We start from the raw sequence: 19479 nt of genomic DNA on the forward strand, positions 1-19479 counted from the left end.
TTAAACAATTATAGCACACTTTCTGTAAATCCAATAAACTTCATTTCACTTCTCAAATATCACTGTGTGTGTCTCCTATATGATATATTTAACTGACATTTTTTATCGTAACAACCAACGATTTATACAGGAATATCATGACGATTAACAAGGTTGCCCAAACTTTCGCATCCCACTGTATATACATATATATATATTGACACAGTGAGGGGCTGTGTCTGGCAAGGCAGGTATTTTCCTCCCAGCATGTGCGCCTGGGCTGGTTTCCAGCCAGGTGAGGTAAAATACCGGACCGGAGTTAATGTGCTGGTCCGGGTTTTGGCAGCACCTGGCTGTCCTTAAATAGGCAGCAGGGTTCAGCAGAGATGTCTCCGTTTTTGGGATCTGAGGCTTTGTGCTGTGCTGGAGAGCTGAGAGCCGCATGCTGGGGAAACAGGCCCCCTAATGCCTGCTGTGGACTACTTGAGGCAGAACTGCCAGCAAGGTGAATTGTGTTATATGAACTTTCCACTGTGTGTGAATTAACACCAAGACTGCAAAGTTATGTGCTGTTTTGTGCAATTGCCTCAAGTGTCAATAAACACTGACGTTTGAGTTAAGAACTTGTATTTTGCCTCTGTACTGCGCCCGCTTACCCTATCTACCAGAGTGAAACTATATTATATATATATATATATATATATAAATCCGCTCAGCCCCTCCTGCTCTATAACATGCTGCTGGCAGATTGCACTTCACTTCGTGATGACAGGTTCTCCTTAAGGCCTCATGCACACAATTGTATCTACTTTGCAATCTCAAAACCATGGATCTGCAAAATATGCCTACCAGTCATGTGCCTTCTGCTATTTTCTGACTCCCATCAGTAGAAATGCCTATTCTTGTATGCAATACTGACAAGAATAGGCCATGTTCTATAATGTGCGGAATGGCCACAAGGATGCGAAAGATGACATCCGTGTGCTGTACGCATTTTTTGTGGACCCATAGAAATGAATGGGTCTGTGTGTGATCTGCAAAAGATGTGAATAGAGCATGGACCAAAACTATAGTTGTGTGCATGAGGCCTAAAGCTGTTTGTCCTGTTCACATCTATATCAAACACAACCCCAGCTATATGCCATATAGGAGACTGTTCACATGTGATAACCACTGACAGCATTTACAAAGGCCATTTATCAAGCAAATTGATCAGGATAAACAGTGCCATAGGTTATAGGTCTACCCCAGACAGGGCAAAGTGCGGAAAACACTATACTTCAGTACCTGGAAATGTCACTAGCACTATTTCATGAGCTTATTCACAGCATTTCATAAAACGGACTCTTTATAGAACAAGACTACATTGCCCCATAAGCCATTTTCACCCGCTAGTCAGGGCTTCGTACTCTGCAGAGAACACACCAAGAGACAGTTTGCTCCAGTGCAGTCGCCTCAGTCTTCTGACTACCAAGGATCTAGTTTCTGGACTTGTTCTCTAATGTTCGCAGGAGGCTGTTGAATGTGCTGTTTACCCAGCTATTTCTATACCCACATTCCTCCTAAATACACACTGAGGATAAGATTCCACGTTCCTAACTCCTGATGCAGCTTTTGAAGCCAAAACCAGGAGTAGATCATAAGTGAGAGAAAATATAAAGGACAGTGGCCACCTCACCAATTTTTTGAGTCGACTCCTTGTTTTGGCTCCTCAAACAATGTGTGCTGGAGTGAGATGCATCGAGTTCCTGCTGGCTATATACCATCCATGTGTGTTGCCTCTGATATGCACCAAGTAATTTACAAAGAGATGCAGGCCTCAATAAATATGGCCCATCAATTTGCAGTTTGTTACCAAAAAATTAAAATGACACCATCTATTGGCTGGTGTAGGTTCTGGCATGTACAGTGGTGTTCAAAATAATAGCAGTCAGACATCACTAACCTGATCAATCACAGTTTTTTTGGTAGAAATGATATTTCTACATGGCAAAAAATGTACTAGCAGGTGTAGTAGAGTAATAGAAACCCAACAGTCATGACTTGCATGCTGCTGATTCTCTGTAATTGAATCACTTATTAAAAGGGGCATGTTCAAAATAATAGCAGTGTGGAGTTCAATGAGTGAGGTCATTCATTCTTTGAAAAACAGGTGGCAATTATTGCCATTATTTAAGGAAGGAAGGCAGCAAATGTTGTGCATGCTAGTTACAGTGCATTTCTCTCTGACATTCTGAATAAAATGCGTCATTGCAGACATTGTTCAGAAGAACAGCGTACATTGATTAAAAAGTTGATTGGAGAGGTGAAAACATATAAAGTGCAGAAAATGATAGGCTGCTCGGCTAAAATGATCGCAAATGCTTTAAAATGGCAACCAATACCTGAAAGACGTGGAAGAAAGTGAAAAACTACTATTCGAATGGATAGAAGAATAGCCAAAATGGCAAGGACTGAGCCAACAATCAGCTCCAGGAAGATCAAAGAAGGTCTAAAAGGTACCTGTGAGTACTGTTACAATTAGAAGACGCCTATGTGAAGCCAAGCTGTCTGCAAGAAGCCCCCGCAAAGTCCCACTGTTGAAAAAAATACATGTGCTGAAGAGGTTACAATTCGCCAAAGAGCACATTGACTGGCCTAAAGAGAAATGGCGCAACATTTGTGGACTGATGAAAGTAAGATTGTTCTTTTTGGGTCTGGTGGCCGGAGACAGTTTGTCAGATGACCCCCAAACATTGAATTCAAGCCACAGTACACTGTGAAGACAGTGAAGCATAGTGGCACAAGCATCATGATATGGGGATGTTTCTCATACTATGGTGTTGGGCCTATTTATCGCATACCAGGGATCATGGATCAGTTTGAATACATCAGAATACTTGAAGAGTTCATGCTGCTTATGCTGAAGAGCAAATGCCCTTGAAATGGGTGTTCCAACAAGACAAAGACCCCAAATACACCAGTAAATGTGCAACATCTTGGTTCCAGACCAACAAGACTGACGTTATGGAGTGGCCATCCCAATCCCCGGATCTTAATCCAATAGAAAACTTGTGGGGTGACATAAAAAATACAGTTTCTGAGGCAAAACCAAGAAATAGAGAAGAACTGTGGAATGTAGTCCAATCATCCTGGGCTGGAATACCTGTCTACAGGTTCCAGAAGGTGGTTGACTCCATGCAACACAGATGTACAGCAGTTCTCAGAAACACTGGTTATACAACTAAATATTAGTTAAGTTATTCAAAGGCAAGCAACATCTTCAAACATTTCTCAGTTTATATAGTGAATGTTTGAGTTTGCAAAGAAGAATACAAACACTGCTATTTTTTTGAACAGTCTAATATTCACTTTTCTTAAAAATTTTTAGAGGAACAACAAAAATTTGATATATTTTTCTTAATGTTTTGATTTGGAATAGAATGTGTAGTGTTCCCAATGCATTTGTGTGTATGGAAATAAAAGCTATTAGAAGGATTTTGAGCTTTATTCACTTTTTTAAACACACTGCTATTATTTTGAACACAACTGTATATGTCATACATTTCTGCACAGATATGTGTCCTGGGCTCTCGGCTATACACCACCCTAACTCCTTCTCTTTGCTCAAGTGGAGGCTCTAGCAGTCCTCTCTAGGAGGGGTTGGGGAGGGTATACAGCCAAGATGCCAGCACACAACTTCTAAATGACAGCACGTGACAGATTCAAACGTAATTTCCTGAGTTGCGTCCCTCTGACTGATATCGGCAACATAGGAATGTTTAAGCATTACCTATACAGCAGTGCTAGCAACCTGTGGAGGGACAGATCCCCTTTAAGATGAATACGTTTTTTGTTATGCACTACAGAAGGTCGAAAACCTGTGGCACGCTGGCCAGAGGTAGCACAGAGACCATGTTCTGCTGGCCCCCCACTGTCGCCAAATGACAGCAAAACCTTTTTCATTCTGGTCACCATTTGTTAGTTGACCCACCAGCAGGCTGTACCTATTAAGGAAAAAAAGCCTTCAGACGCGTCATGCACAATGCGCTTGCTAGGCCCGCCTTTAATGCTTCTCGACCCGGCCGCCAAAAAGGAGTGATACCAGAGAGTCGGACTTTGCTATGCTACTGGCTGCCTGCTACCCCGCTGCCACGCCACTGCTCCTCCTCCGGACTGCCACAGATAAGAAATGTATGTGAATGGACTGGGGGTTGAGAGGAGGATGACTGTAAGCTTGGGAGGATAGGGGAGGGTGGAGGAAGGATGGTGAGCTTGAGAGGATGGGGGCATGAGCACCGTGACTAGTTTGGGGTGGGAGAAGGATGGTGAGCTTGGGGAAAGAGCACTGTAACCAGATTGGGGGAAGGATGGTGAGCTTGAGAGGATGGGGGCATGAGCACTGTGACTAGTCTGGGGTGGGAGAAGGATGGTGAGCTTGGGGAAAGAGCACTGTAACCAGATTGGGGATGGGGGGAGGATGGAGAGTCTGCATGTAATTGCTGGGGAGATGATAAGGAGCCAACTCCCTGACTACTTGGGTAGGGGGAGGAGGAGTCTAAACGTGAGTGCTGGGGGGATTAGGGGCTGATTATGATGGGAAACAAGCTTTCTGACTACTTTGGAGGATTGTGGGGGAGTGGTGAGCTAGAAATTGATTGCTTTAGGATGGGGAATAAGCTCTTGGACGACATTGGGGGGTGAGGATGGCGAGTCAGAATGTGATTACTCTGTGGGGGGGGGGGGGGTCTGGGTGTGATTGGTGCATGGGGGTGCTTATTGTGTGGGTAACAAGTTTATTGGGCACGAGTGTATGGCGGACAGTGGGGAGGGTGAGCCATACAAAAAAGATTGCTGACCCCTGCACTACTGCAAGTATACACACTCATGTACTTTCAAGAATATAATAAAAATGAATACCATTTCTTTGTAGAGCTGGAGAGTAGCGGTTGTGCTGACAACATAGAGATTCCAGCCATGTTCGGACTCACTGGAGGGCTTGTTCTTCACACTGCTCGCTTTTCTTGAGCTACAATGAAATACAAGCTAGTATTAGTAAATGGCATACACAAGCCGTTTTATAACATGGTTATAAGGGAAAAGAATAGCATTCTTAATACAGAATGCTTACTAAAATGTGGATTGAGGGGTTAAAAAATAAAATAAAAATTTAACTCACTTCATCCACTTGATCGCTCAGCCGGCATCTTCTTCCTGCTTCTTATTTCAGGACCTGCAAAAGGACCTTTGATGACATAAGGTGAGTGTGGTGACGTCAGCGCAGGTCCTTCTGAACAAAGATAGAAATCTTCTATCTTCATTCAGCAGGACCTGCGCTGACGTCACCGTGCTCACCACGTGGTGAGCGCAATTACGTCAAAGGTCCTTTTGCAGGTCCTGAAAGAAGAAGCAAGAAAACGATACCGGCTGCGCGATCAATTGGATAAGGTGAGTAATTTTTTTTTTTTTCTTTAACCCCTCAAGGCACATTTTAGTAAGCATTCTGTATTAAGAATGCTATTATTTTCCCTTATAACCATGTTATAAGGGAAAATAATACAGTGAATTTACTTTAATGGGGTCCAGGGTTGCTCATCCCGATCGTCTCCTAGCAACCATGCGTGAAAATCACACCGCATCCGCACTTGCTTGGGGATGCTTGCGATTTTCATTAAGACCCATTAATTTCTGTGGGGCCTGCGTTGCGTGAAAAACACAGAATATAGAACATGCTGCGATTTTCACGCAACGCACAAGTGATGATTGAAAATCACTGCTCCATCTGCACAGCCCCATTGAAGTGAATGGGTCCGGATTTAGTGCGGGTGCAGTGCGTTCACCTCGCGCATTGCATCCGCACGGAATTCTCTGAAACAGGTATCTGCAGATGGGGTTTTGACTTAGCTATAATCCTTAGTTGTGGCTCAAGGGCCGTTTAAAGGGTCAAACATTGACTTATATGATAATTACCTTACATCTGGTGGTATTAGAAGCTCAGCTTTCCATTTGGAAAGGGAGCTTATTTGCATACCTTTTTTGCAGAGAAGCATTGCATGGTCTAAAAGACTCCTTACACCTATTAGGCGCTCTCCACAAGGAGACATAGTACCCCCAGTATCCTTACAAAGGTCTCTCAACTCCTTAAGCCAGTTCTCTCTGCACTGCACCAATGTGGGGCAATCACCGTGAAACAGTCTGCAGATGGGGTACTGGCTTAGTTGTAATCCAAGTTATGGCTCAAGGCTGAACATTAGTTACCTTATATCTGGTGGCACTAGAGGCTCAGCTTCCTTCTCTTTTGGAAAGAGAGCTAATTTGCACATCAATTCCCATTACATGTCCCTGACATGGTCCATAAGTGAAACCGCAGCACCATCCACTTAATCTGTCTCCCTATGGCTGTTAAAAGGTTTCTTATTTAAGTTACTTTTATTGGCTCTTTTCCTTTACTTAGCATTTAATTATTAGCCTTCTAATGTAGTGAATGTAGTTACTTAGCTTAGTTAGTCAGCATATACAAGACCCCTATTGTCCTGTGAAGGCTGCTCAGGGACATGCGTTCTGCACACTGGAAATCCTGAGGAGGGGTCCAAAAGGTATACATTTTTGTGCATTTAACAAAAAGCTAGTGTCCACAGGTCACAGTGATTGCTTTTTATTATTCATGTGAGTTGTTTGGCTGCTAAAGTGCAAAGTTTTCTTATTAACCAAATTTTTTATTATCCCCTGACCTGAACTGACTGTATCATAGTAATTTCCTATCTGAACATGGGTCTATTGTACTGTGCTCACAGTACAATGGCCCCGTCTGGTCCAACCAGGGACAAACCCTTTAATGTAGGAAACTTAGGTAAGGCTACTTTCACACTAGCGTTCGGGCGGATCCGTTCTGAACGGATCCGCTCATAATAATGCAGACGGAGGCTCCGTTCAGTACGGATCCGTCTGCATTAAAATGGCAAAAAAAAAGCTAAGTGTGAAAATAGCCTCGGACGGATCCGTCCAGACTTTCAATGTAAAGTCAATGGGGGACGGATCCGCTTGAAGATTGAGCCACATTGTGGCATCTTCAAACGGATCCGTCCCCATTGACTTACATTGTAAGTCTGGACGGATCCGCACGCCTCCGCACGGCCAGGCGGACACCCGAACGCTGCAAGCAGCGTTCAGCTGTCCGCCTGTCCGTGCGGAGGCGAGCGGAGCGGAGGCTGAACGCCGCCAGACTGATGCAGTCTGAGCGGATCCGCTCCATTCAGACTGCATCAGGGCTGGACGGCTGCGTTCGGGTCCGCTCGTGAGCCCCTTCAAACGGAGCTCACGAGCGGACCGACGAACGCTAGTGTGAAAGTAGCCTAAGAGAGGAAGGTGCAACCTCACTCAAATGTACACTGAAAGAGTCACCGATAACCTTCTGTAGAACCTATCAGAGGCTGTTTAATATTGCTCCCTCCAACAGTGCTGGCTAAGTCCTCCCTATTCACTTCCCATTCGAGGTGGCTACCAAAACAAGTATTTTTCTACATATGTAGTAAGAAAGTATTACATATACACATTTAAAACTACACTATGAAAACTCTCTATACTGTGGGGAAAAATGAATAAAACCAATAAGAAATCATTTTTTTTATGGATAAAATATAACAAAAATGAATATGCGAAATAAATTGATAGATTACACTAAACATATGGAAACAATACATGGAAAACATAAGTACATTATTATTCATGATCACTTTTATAGTACAGTGCATTAGGGCTGCAGTGAACGATTATTTCAGTAATCGAGTAGTCTATTGATTATTTTTTACGATTAATCGAGTAATCTAATAAGAAAAAATGAATTAATAGACTGTTTTCCATTATAAAAACTCATCAGACCCCCTGCCATCAGTCCCTAACAACCTTCGCCCCCGTGCGATCAGCCTAAGTACATCAGTTACCCCAGTGCCATCAGCTCCACTATCCCCCAGTGCCATCAGATCAGCCCCTCCATATCCCCCAGTGCCATCAGATCAGCCCCTCCATGTCCCCCAGTGCCATCAGATCAGCCCCTCCATGTCCCCCAGTGTCATCAGATCAGCCCCTCCATGTCCCCCACTGGCATCAGTCAGCCCCTCCATGTGCCCCACTCCCATCTGTCCCTCCATGCCATCCATTGCCGGCTGTCCCCCTTCAGTGCCAGGTCCCCAGCGCCAGTGAAAAAAATACTTACCTTTCCTGTAGGGGCGCCGCTCCACAGCTCCTTCCTCTTCTTCTCCGCGCGCTGCACTGGATCCTGACTTCACACAGCGTCGGGTCACAGTGCGCGCTTACGTGCACTATGACCTGACGATGTGTCAGGATCCAGTGCAGCGCGGTACTGGCCGGCAGGTGACCACGGAGCTGTAAGTAATAGCAATCACTTCACTCCCGCTCCGTGGTCACATGATACAAACGAATCCTCGATGCAAAAAGTTTCCATCGAGGATTTTTTTGTCGAATTACTCGATTCAATTGAGTAATTGTTTCAGCCCTACAGTGCATGCTTTAAAAACGTACGCTGAGCTTTTAGTATTTCTTGTCTTATTTGCCACGTCCTCAACATCTGCTTTAGTCAAGATGATTATGTAGTTATTAAAGTGCTGAATGGCTTTTAATCCAATAAACAGCTGCATGCGTAATGTACAGACATCAAGCGATACCGGTGGACAAGTCTGGAAAAGAAAAAGGGAAAATGTCACTGAACAGAGAGCAATAATCAAAATAGCATACGTGATATGGTAAAAATGTAATATGATTAAAGGGGTTCTCCAGTTTCATAATAATTTTTTTATCTGCTTAGAGCAGTGTTTCCCAACCAGCGTGCCTCCAGCTGTTGCAAAACTACAACTCCCAGCATGCCCGGACAGCGTTTGACTGTGCGGGCATGCTGGGAGGTGTAGTTTTGCAACAGCTGGAGGCACACTAGTTGGGAAACACTGGCTTAGAGTACCCTAAACACTGCATATTTTTGCACCATATACTTGTTTTTTTATCTCACTTTCCATCCCCTTTTCTCAGAATCACTGAATCCTGGCAGGATGTTTACATGCAGAACTTCCTGTTTTCCTTGGCTTCCTGCTGGGTTTGCTAACCAAACTAGCATGCTTTGCTCTGCAATGTTTTACAGGACTTGCGCTGCCTAGTTAACATTGAAAGGGAAGGTGTAGCGGGCGTAAATACTGAGGAAGAAACAGCACGGCTGGAGGAGCAAAGCATACTGGGATTGGTTAGAAAACAAAGCAGGAAGCTGAAGAAAACAGGAAGCTCTGCATGTAAACATCCTGCCAGGATGCAGTGATGCTGTGAAAAAGGAAAGTGCATACTTAAAACACTCTAGGTAAGTGGAATAGACAGCTGCTATTAAAATCCAACATAAAGGCAGATGATTCACTACCAGGTGTTGTGCAAAGGCTTACTCCCCTCTAGCCATACTGAGCCGAGTGTGCATGTGTATTTGGGGGGGGGGGGGGGGGGGCACTCAGGCAGGAAGAATGAATGAGAATTTGTAGGATGCTTTTGAAGATGTATGGCCTGCTTAGGTCTGTATACAAGATTTCAGGTGAAATAATATCTAAATGTTTAAATATATATTTAAGAACTTATCTAGAGCTGCCATATGGAAGCACCCATATCCTTCCTGCATTTTCTGAATAGACAGTACAGCAGGGAGGATGTGATTTATGGCAGCAGCACTGAATAGGACTTCTCCTTAATATACTGCACCATTTTGATAAGTTGCTGTTGCAGCTCTCTCTGTGCATGTTCGCAAAGTAATGTCTTCAGTCAAAGACATACACATATTAGAAAAAACGCATTGGTACGTCCAGTTCTACATATGGCATGTGATATGTCAACCATTTCACTATTAAAGTGGCATTTGAAGTATAATTTGACATGCTTATAATGTATGGCTTAAAGGGGTTGTCCGGGTTCAGAGCTGAACCTGGACATACCCTTATTTTCACCCAGGTAGCCCCCCTGAGGCTAGCATCGGAGCTAGATCGCGCAGGGCAAGGTCTCTTGTTTTCAATAACACACTGCCGGGCGGAAACTTCCTACTGCTGGGACCCCCACTGATCACGAGAACAGGGGCCCAGTACCCCCTGCACCCCCCTGAAATGAAGTGGCTGGTCACACACATAGCTGCTCCATTCATTTCTATGGGAGCTCCAGACATAGCTGAGTACAGCGCTCGGGTATTCGCATAGAAATGAAAAGAGTGGCTACACACATGCCTGACCGGCTGCTCCAATCATTTCAAGGGGGCTGTAGGGAGTACAGGCCCCCCATTCTCATGATTGTGAGGGTCCCAGCAGTAGGACCTCCACCGATCTAATACTTATCCCCTATCCTGTGGATAGAGGATAACAATCTAAATGGAACGCCTCTTTAATTGATTCACTATACTAAAAGATCAAGGCGATATACATCTCTTATATGGCTAATAGTCTCACAGTGAGAAGAGGCGTTAAGGCTACTTTCACATTAGCGGTTTTTTTTTCCGGCATAGGGGCTCTATACTGGAAAAGAACTGATCAGGCATATCCCTATGCATTCTGAATGGAGAGTAATCCGTTCAGGATGCATCAGGATGTCTTCAGTTCAGTCATTTTGACTGATCAGGCAAAAGAGAAAACCGTAGCATGCTACGGTTTTATCTCCGGTGAAAAAAACTGAAGACTTGCCTGAATGCAGGATCCAGCATTTTTTTCCATAGGAATGTATTAGTGCCGGATCCGGCATTCAAAATGCCGGATCCGTCCTTCCGGTCTGCGCATGCGCAGACCTTTAAAAATGAGAAGAAAAAAAAACTGATCCGTTTTGCCTGATGACACCGGAAAAACGGATCCGGTATAGCAATGCATTTTTCTGACTGATCAGGATCCTGATCAGTCTGAAAAATGCCTGATCAGTCAGAAAAAAATGACATCCGTTTGCATACAGTTTGCCTGATCAGGCAGTCAGTTCAGGCAACGGAACTGCCTGCCGGAATCAAACAACTCAAGTGTGAAAGTACCCTAAAAGAATATACTTTTATTAGGTTCAAAAATAAAACAAAAAAAGGGGGAAAGTGTATTTAAAACAAGGTATAACAAATACATGAACAAACAACAAACGCTTGATGGCTAATGGCGCCAAAGGTAAGACAGAGGACTATAACCATATACTGTAAGTCGTGTCTTATTTAATGACCCTAAAAAGACTTTCTATAACAATAAAGCCAATCAAGTATCGTATGACCCGCACAGTTATATTAGTGGATGTCTTATCCTGTTGGTGGCTACATAAGTGTCACCTGATCCAGGAAATAAACCGTGCGGACCTACAATATATAACAATAGTAGGCCGTATATGAGAGTATGGGGGAAAACAAGTGACCCACTTAGGCTGAGGTAAGTCCAGCTTCAAGGGCACTATCATTCATGAAATAGTCTAATCCCGGATCGACAGCCGATTCAAAGCTGTAACTGACCAGGAAAATATCAACCCCAACTGCCTAACCTTAACTAGCTAGAACTTCCACACATAGCGTCGTTGGTCAGGCTCGACACATTTTATATAGGAATCATCAGGAGCACATGCTCGTGGAGAATTATAGCAAAGACGTCGCCACACTGATGGTGTGTGGCAGCGAATCTGGCGCTGGGCGGCCATGAAGCGGCCGCCCGAAGTGCCGGTATAAATAGGGAAAGAACACGCCCCTGGGAGGCGAGACCAACACCTAGCCAATGTGAGCACGGGGAGGCGGAACCAGCCGCTCGTCAGCTCCCCGGCTAACACTAGTCTGACATGATAAGGCTGCTTTCACACTAGCGTTCGCTGGTCCGCTCGTGAGCTCCGTTTGAAGGAGCTCACGAGCGGACCCGAACGCAGCCGTCCAGCCCTGATGCAGTCTGAATGGAGGCGGATCCGCTCAGACTGCATCAGTCTGGCGGCGTTCAGCCTCCGTTCCGCTCGCCTCCGCACGGACAGGCGGACAGCTGAACGCTGCTTGCAGCGTTCGGGTGTCCGCCTGGCCGTGCGGAGGCGTGCGGATCCGTCCAGACTTTCAATGTAAGTCAATGGGGACGGATCCGTTTGAAGATGCCACAATGTGGCTCAATCTTCAAGCGGATCCGTCCCCCATTGACTTTACATTGAAAGTCTGGACGGATCCGTACTAGGCTATTTTCACACTTAGCTGTTCTATGCTAAAAATAATGCAGACGGATCCGTTCTGAACGGAGCCTCCGTCTGCATTATTATGAGCGGATCCGTTCAGAACGGATCCGCCCGAACGCTAGTGTGAAAGTAGCCTTAGTCGCTCGCCCTCCCTCTGAACAAACGGATTAAGGAGGGTTACATAGTACATAGTAACATAGTACATAAGGCCGAAAAAAGACATTTGTCCATCCAGTTCAGCCTGTTATCCTGCAAGTTGATCCAGAGGAAAGCAAAAAAAAAAAACCTGTGAGGTAGAACTAAGGCAAAAGGTGCAAAACAGAAGTGGATCAAAAACGAGGGAACGGGGCACAGCTAAGTCTCAGCCATAGGAAACAGCGATAAGATTCACATAAGATGGAATGAAAATAACAACCAGAGGTGTATATTACATAAAGCAGCGTTGTGTCACAAATAAGACAGTGTTGCAATCACATCCCTTTAGAGGAAAACTATACACTGTACATATATAAATGGGGCTAAATATCAACAGACAATATCAGGATAAGGTAATTAAAACCCAGCTGTATCAGGCAGGGCAGCACAATGTGGAAAGAGGAGGTTTGAACTGCATATAGACCAAACATAATTCAATTAATAAAACAGGCATAAGACATATGATCATTTAGTCCAAGGGGGCGGACCGTGCCTAACCTAAAAATCCACTGGGCCTCTTTTTGGAGAACCCGTTGATCAAAATCCCCTCCCCTTGGCGATGCTCGTACTATCTCAATACCCTGAGAAACAATGGAACGAACTTCCCCAGAATGATGCATATTGATGTGGCGTACAATAGAGGTGTCTGCATTTTTCCTAATATCATTCAGATGCTCGCCAATTCTACGGCGGAATTCGAGTATGGTTTTACCGACGTACTGTAGGCAACAAATACATGTGCCTAGATAAACGGGGCCGGACAACCTACAGTTGACAAAACATCTGATGGTATCGGACTTAGAGGTGGTTGTGCTGGTAAAAGTATACCCAGGCTTTATGGAATCAAATGCCACACAGCCACTGCAGCGGAAAGTCCCTAGAGACGAATTATCCAGCCAGGTGCTTGTACGTTGGGTCAAAAAAAAAAAAAAAAAAAAAAAAAAACTGTGGACCAGGCGATCCTTCAGATTACGACCCGTGCGATAAGTAATGGCTGGACGATTACCCACCAGATGCTCAATATGTTAATCCATTTATTATTTTTTTTTTTAAACCATCCCAATGTTTACAAAGGATGTTGTATACCAGCTTGTTGGCAGCGTCAGATGTTGCTGTTAAGCGAATCTGTTCCTCACCCACATGTTTATTTCTGGGGTTGAGAAGAGACTCGCGTGTAGAAGCCAGCAAATGTTGGTATGCAGAAGTGAGCACCCTACGAGGATAGCCACCTCTGAGAAATCTTTTCTCAAGGTCTCTCGCTTTGACTTGAAAATCTAAGATGGTAGAACAGTTTTGGCGAACACAGAGATACTGCCCCTTAGGTATCCCTCTCTTGGGAGGGAGGGGGTGACTGCTCTCCCAGTGCAGAAAACTGTTGGTAGCAGTCTGCTTACGGAAAAGACTCGTAAGAATCTTGCCGTCATCCGCCTTCGTGATGGTAAGATCAAGAAAAGTTATTTGCGCCGGATTTATCTTGAATGTGAAGAAAAGGCCACAGTTATTGATATTAAGGGCCTTCACAAATTCATTAAATTCATTCACCGTACCTGTCCAAAAAAATCAAAACATCATCGATGTATCTGAGCCACATCGAGATGTTGGAAGACCATGCTGCAAGATCATCTCCAAACACCACCTCTTTTTTTCACCAGCCCAGGTATAAGTTGGCATAAGATGGCACGCATGGACTCCCTATGGCCACGCCCCTGAGCTGGTGGTAGAAGCGGCGATTGAAGAGAAATACATTATGATGTAAAATAAATCTTAGGAAACTGATGACAAAATCATTATGGGGTACAAACTCCCTGCCACGTTCCTGCAGAAAGTAATTTACTGCTCTCAAGCCCTCCTTGTGAGGGATGGAGCTATAGAGGACCTTTACGTCAAGGCTGGCCAGTAGTGTGTTCTCCTCGACGTAGAGGCCATTCATTTTGTTGACAATCTCCATTGAGTCCCTCACATAGGAGAGCAGGGACAGAACAAATGGTCTGAGAATAACATTTACATAGGTGCTAACTTGATGGTTCAGACTATGGGTACCTGAAACAATAGGCCTGCCCTTGAGGGGGTGTAGCCCCTCAGAATTTTAGGCAGACTATAGAAACAGGCTAATTGAGGACTGGTAGTAGGGCCTGATATTCTAACTTGGTGATGAGATTAAGTGTCATTAAGTGTGAGAATGTTTTTCAGCGCCATCAGATACTGATCAGTAGGATTACCCGAAAGCACTGCATAACATTTTCTGTCTTTCAGAATCTCTAGACACATTTTGAGATACTGTTCATATCCAATCACCACAATATTACTGCCTTTGTCTGCTGCCTTAATCACTATGGATGTATCCCTCTCCAGCGATAAAAGGTCCTCTACTTCCTCCTCCGTTATGTTATTGTAACCTTTGAAGCCTTCTAGTTGTTAGAATTCATCCACCACCAATTTAAGAAAAACATCCATCGGGGTGGTGTCATTGACTGGAGGGTTCAAATGTGAGTGATTTTTTATGAACGTAAAATGTCCTTCCGCAGGGGCTCTTTCATTCTCACGCAAAAGATCAACTAAGTTCCTCACATCTCCCAAATCAACAACATCTATGCCCAGTTCCGCACATTGACGCCTATTATTATTTATGAAGCGCTTCTTCCACTTCCTAATTTTCTAACAAAAAGGTTAAGGTCCTTCACCCACCCAAACAAGTCAAAGGAGTGAGTGGGAACAAATGAAAGACCCTTTTTAAGGACACTTAACTCAGCGTCAGAAAGCACCCTGTCAGACAGATTCACAATTTGTAGGTCATCACATGACCCACCAGTTGATAAAGGTGCTATGGGACACATTATTGGGGATTCTTCCTTTCCCCTTTAGAAGGTATGTGGAAATGGGGGACTCCTGGCCTAAAAAACCTCCCCTGGAGGGTGTTCCTCTTCCCCTTGTTCATTTACCCTTTGTTGGTGACCCCTAGAAGATGGTAGTCTAGGGTGCTGTGTAGCACGTATAGGCTCAGTGTCAGTTTCTCCTTCCAAAGAAGAAGGTTCAGTGTCTGCCTCTAATCCTTTTGCAGGTTTGGCTTTGTAATCAAAGAGGCGACCCTCCCTGAAGTCAGTGATGTCTCTAGGAGACTGTGAATGCTTTCTTTCTTTCAACTGTGCAGTATACTTTTGAATTGCCTGTTCTAATGCCTGTTCTTTACGAACAAACTCTTCCTGGGTAGAGAATTTCTGTATGGCTTCAGTTTGCTTCTGAAGGGCAGTTGTACTCTTATCAAAGAGGGATTTATCCTCCTCTAACAATAAACCCATATGGCAAAGGGAAGACTCAATAGATTCGGTCCCCATTTCTTAATAAATTCAGGAGATCTCAACCGTGCAGCGAGGAATAGTGGGATCCTGAGTCCTCTCGGCACAATCTTATTTATTAGATATGTGTCGAGGGTCTGGATTTCCCACCACCCCCTGTTATAGAAAGGCTTCTTAGGGTCAATAAATAAGACACGACTTATATGATTATAATCCTGTGTCTTACCTTTGTCGCCATTAGCCATCAAGCGTTTGTTCATGTATTTGTTATACCTTGTTTCAGGGATTTTAATACACTTTTCCCCTTTTTTTGTTTTATTTTTGAACCTAATAAAAGTATATTCTTTTAACGCTTCTTCTCACCGTGAGACTAATACCTCTGGGTCAGTGGATAGCACTGATGCTGTGCAGTGCTGGGGTACTAGGTTTAATTATAACCAAGGGAACATCTGCATGGAGTGAGGGAGATTTATCAAAACTGGTGAAAAGGAAAACTGGTTTAGTTGCCCATAGCAACCAGATTCCAACTTTTGTTTTCCAGAGCTCCTTTGCAAATTGAAAGGTGGAATCTGATTGGTTGCTATGGGCAACTAAGACAGTTTTCCTTTACACCAGTTTTGATAAATCTCCTGTATGTTTTCCCCGTGTTTGCATGTGTTCCACCCCCCCAAATGACATATTGATAGGCAATTGAGTTTGGGAGCCCCACTGGGGATGATAATGCAACTGAAGATAATCTCTATAAAGTGCTGCAGAACTAGTTGGCGCTAAAAAAATGTTTTCATATGTAAATATGGGCCTGGACTCGCGGGACAAGGATGTATTATTAGGACGTTACAAAGCTTTGGTGCGGCCTCATCTGGAATATACAGGTCTGAGCACCAGTCCCTACAAAGGATGCCCTGGAGCTGGTAAAAGTACAAAGAAGAGCAACCAAACTAAAAATGGGCACAGAGAGATGGATTAAAAGAAGTAAAGAGTTACATTTATTTAGTCTTGAGAAGAGGCCTCTAAAGGAGAGATATGATAAGCTTATATAAACATATAAATGGCATGATGAAAAAAATAAGGGGAAAGACTGTTCCATGTAAAATCCCCTCAAAAGACAAGGGGCACTGCCTTTGTCTGGAGAAGTTAAGTCTCCAGGATCATCCAGCCTTCTTCACCATAAGAACTGTTGTAGAAGTGTAGAATCCTGGTTTCTCACACCCTTCCCCTTCACCCGCATTCACACTAAACTCATCTAATAAGAAATGAACATTATGATTCCAGTTATATATTAAATCTCATAGTCATGAAAATTCTGGATTTCAAGCAAAAATACTTTGTAGACACTTAGAAGTCTCTCATTTAATGTGGACATATACCTTCATAGTTGTGTCTATATAGGGATCCTCTTCCCGAGCTGCGGCTGCACTGCATCTCACAGTGAAACACTGCAGGTTGTTACTGTAAAAAGGGAAGTTAGAAATGAATATTCTTCATTAGTGACTGGGAGGTGGGGACATAATAATACAGGAAAATAACATCTTTAGATTTTAATCATGTTATTCAATTGGTCTTTATTAAAAATATTGAGCTGTTCTGTCACAAAGGATTAACTGCCTATCTAGCTGTCTGTCACGTTGTGCCGGTCATCTAATAACCCTTGTCTGTAAACTATAAGGTCAGAGATCAGAAATAAGGAGCCAGAGCAGAGAGAGAATTCAGATCCTGCTAGTATAGCATCTCACCTTTTTACAGAAAAAAGATTTTTAGATCAAAAATGAGAAAAAAGATTTTTAGATCAAAATGAGTACAATATACTAATAAAAAAAAATGGCCCTCAAAGGTGTACATAGCTTTTTGAAACTGGCTGACCTGTTAGATGTGCACTTGGCAGTTGAAGGCATTTGTGTTGGTCCCATGTTCATATGTGCCTGCATTGCTGGGAAAAATGATGTTTTAATATAAGTAAATGAGCCTCTAGGAGGAGGTGTTGCCATTACACCTGGAGGCCCTGCTCTCTCCAGTTTGATTGACAGAACCAGGCCAGTTTAAACGTCATTCAGTTGCAGAGAGAGCTGAGCCTCTAGGTGTAACGGCAACATCCCCATTGCTCTTAAAGACTCAATTGTATATATTAAAACATCATTTTTATCAGTAATGCGGGCACATATGAACATGGGACCAAGACAGATGCCCTTTAATTATGGCTTATGTCAGGCCATGCTCACACTTTAACCTTTAAGAGCCACCCGGTATACCCTCAGCAATGCTCACACATATGCTCTGTAATGGATTCTAATGGATCCTTTTGGCATGAATTCAACGGTGTTCTGATTTTTTGCTTTTTTACCAGCTAGAATAAAACAGTATGGTACAATGTTGTTGCCATCAAGAGGCAATGGAAATGTGATGGAAGAGGACACCACAGCCTGTGGCATCCCCATATAGTGTAACAACTGTTCCTCCCCATTGGAGTGAATGGTGGAGTTGTAAATACACTGCTCACTGCTGCAATGCCAATGGCTAGCAGGCACACAGTGAAGAGATCGCAGCGCTCATACCAGCACTGCGGTCTCTTCAGGTGCCAGGAGTTGCCCACTGAATACACACACACTCGGCTAACAGCTACTGAAGGTGTATGGGTACCTTTATCAGAAACTGGAAAGGAGGTAAGTGCTTTAACATGGTACTGTACCTGGTAATGACATGGAGGAACTGAGGAGTCAGAACTGCCTGCTGTGACCTTTCCGGATACTGGTAGACCGATATCAGCTCCACAGCATTGACCAGAGTGTACAAAAAGCCAGCGTGCGGCATCGAGAAGAAACAAAACAGGCTCGAAACTTCCTTCTGAGAAGTTGTGAGTTTGGCGTCTGTAGCGAGAATGTGATTTCCTAAAAGGAGGAAGATAATTAGGGCAGCCAAGTTCTAGTCACTAGACCCCAGGAATATGATGGGTTAATAACATGTAATCCAACCAATGGTTCTGCAGTAAAGTTACTAAACCAACCATTAATAACATACTGGCATTCCAGCAGTTAACCCCCGCCCGCCGCAGTCATTTTCCGTGTTTTTGCTCTTTATTCTCTGCATTCCCAGATCCATAACCTTTTTATTTTCTCGTTCACATAGCTGTATGAGGGCTGTATTTTTTACGGGACAAGTTGTGCTCTTAATCACACCATTTAATAGTCCATAAAAATTCGAAATGGGCTGGAATTGGGGAAAAAAAAGCAATCCCACCATGGTTTATTGGTTTTGTTTGTACCGCATTCACAGTGATAAAAATGACACATTACCTTTATTCTTGGGTCATTACAATTACAATGATACTGCATTTATATAGCGTTTTGTTATGTTTGAATACTTTTAAAAACTTACAAAATAGTTTTTTTCTTTCCATCGATCCAACGATCTGCGTTGTGAAATCTGACAGGCATAGCCTGATAATGCCGCGCAGCACCGGATCCCTACTGACTACAATGGTATCCAACAGGAATCTGGGCATAAATGCCGGCTTTCAGCCAGACACAAAATGAATGCACGACTGGCATTATGGCGGAAAGTGGACGGTTCCCATTGTAGTCAATGGGGATCTGGCGGTGTGCGGCATTGTCTGGCTATGCTGGAAACGGTGAACTCCAGCAGGCTGTTCGTCTGCCGGTATACCCTGTGAGATTTCACAACGCAGATGTGAAGGTAGGCTTAGTTAATAGTAATATCCGCTTAGTTATTTTCACCTATTCTGCAACCACTTTATTCACCTGGACTAGAAAACCCCTTAATGATATAATGTAACACCCCTATCTTCACTGTATGCTACGGAACAGGATGCCCATTCTCAGCCCCTTGTTCCTCCAGC

General features: G+C 43.8%; 1 protein-coding gene across 1 annotated transcript in view; it reads right to left on the minus strand.

The window, feature by feature from the left end:
• HPS3 (HPS3 biogenesis of lysosomal organelles complex 2 subunit 1) overlaps positions 1–19479 on the minus strand; it is a 69662-nt gene that overhangs the window by 35078 nt on the left and 15105 nt on the right. Inside the window, exons 6-9 of the mRNA XM_044290986.1 lie at positions 18313–18511; positions 16997–17078; positions 8497–8651; positions 4879–4987 (exon numbers count right to left, since the gene is read on the minus strand). Coding sequence (XP_044146921.1) covers positions 4879–4987; positions 8497–8651; positions 16997–17078; positions 18313–18511 — 545 coding nt within the window. The remainder of the gene's footprint in view (positions 1–4878; positions 4988–8496; positions 8652–16996; positions 17079–18312; positions 18512–19479) is intronic.

This window comes from Bufo gargarizans, chromosome 4, assembly GCF_014858855.1.
Source record: "Bufo gargarizans isolate SCDJY-AF-19 chromosome 4, ASM1485885v1, whole genome shotgun sequence".
Classification (NCBI taxonomy): Eukaryota; Metazoa; Chordata; class Amphibia; order Anura; family Bufonidae; genus Bufo; species Bufo gargarizans.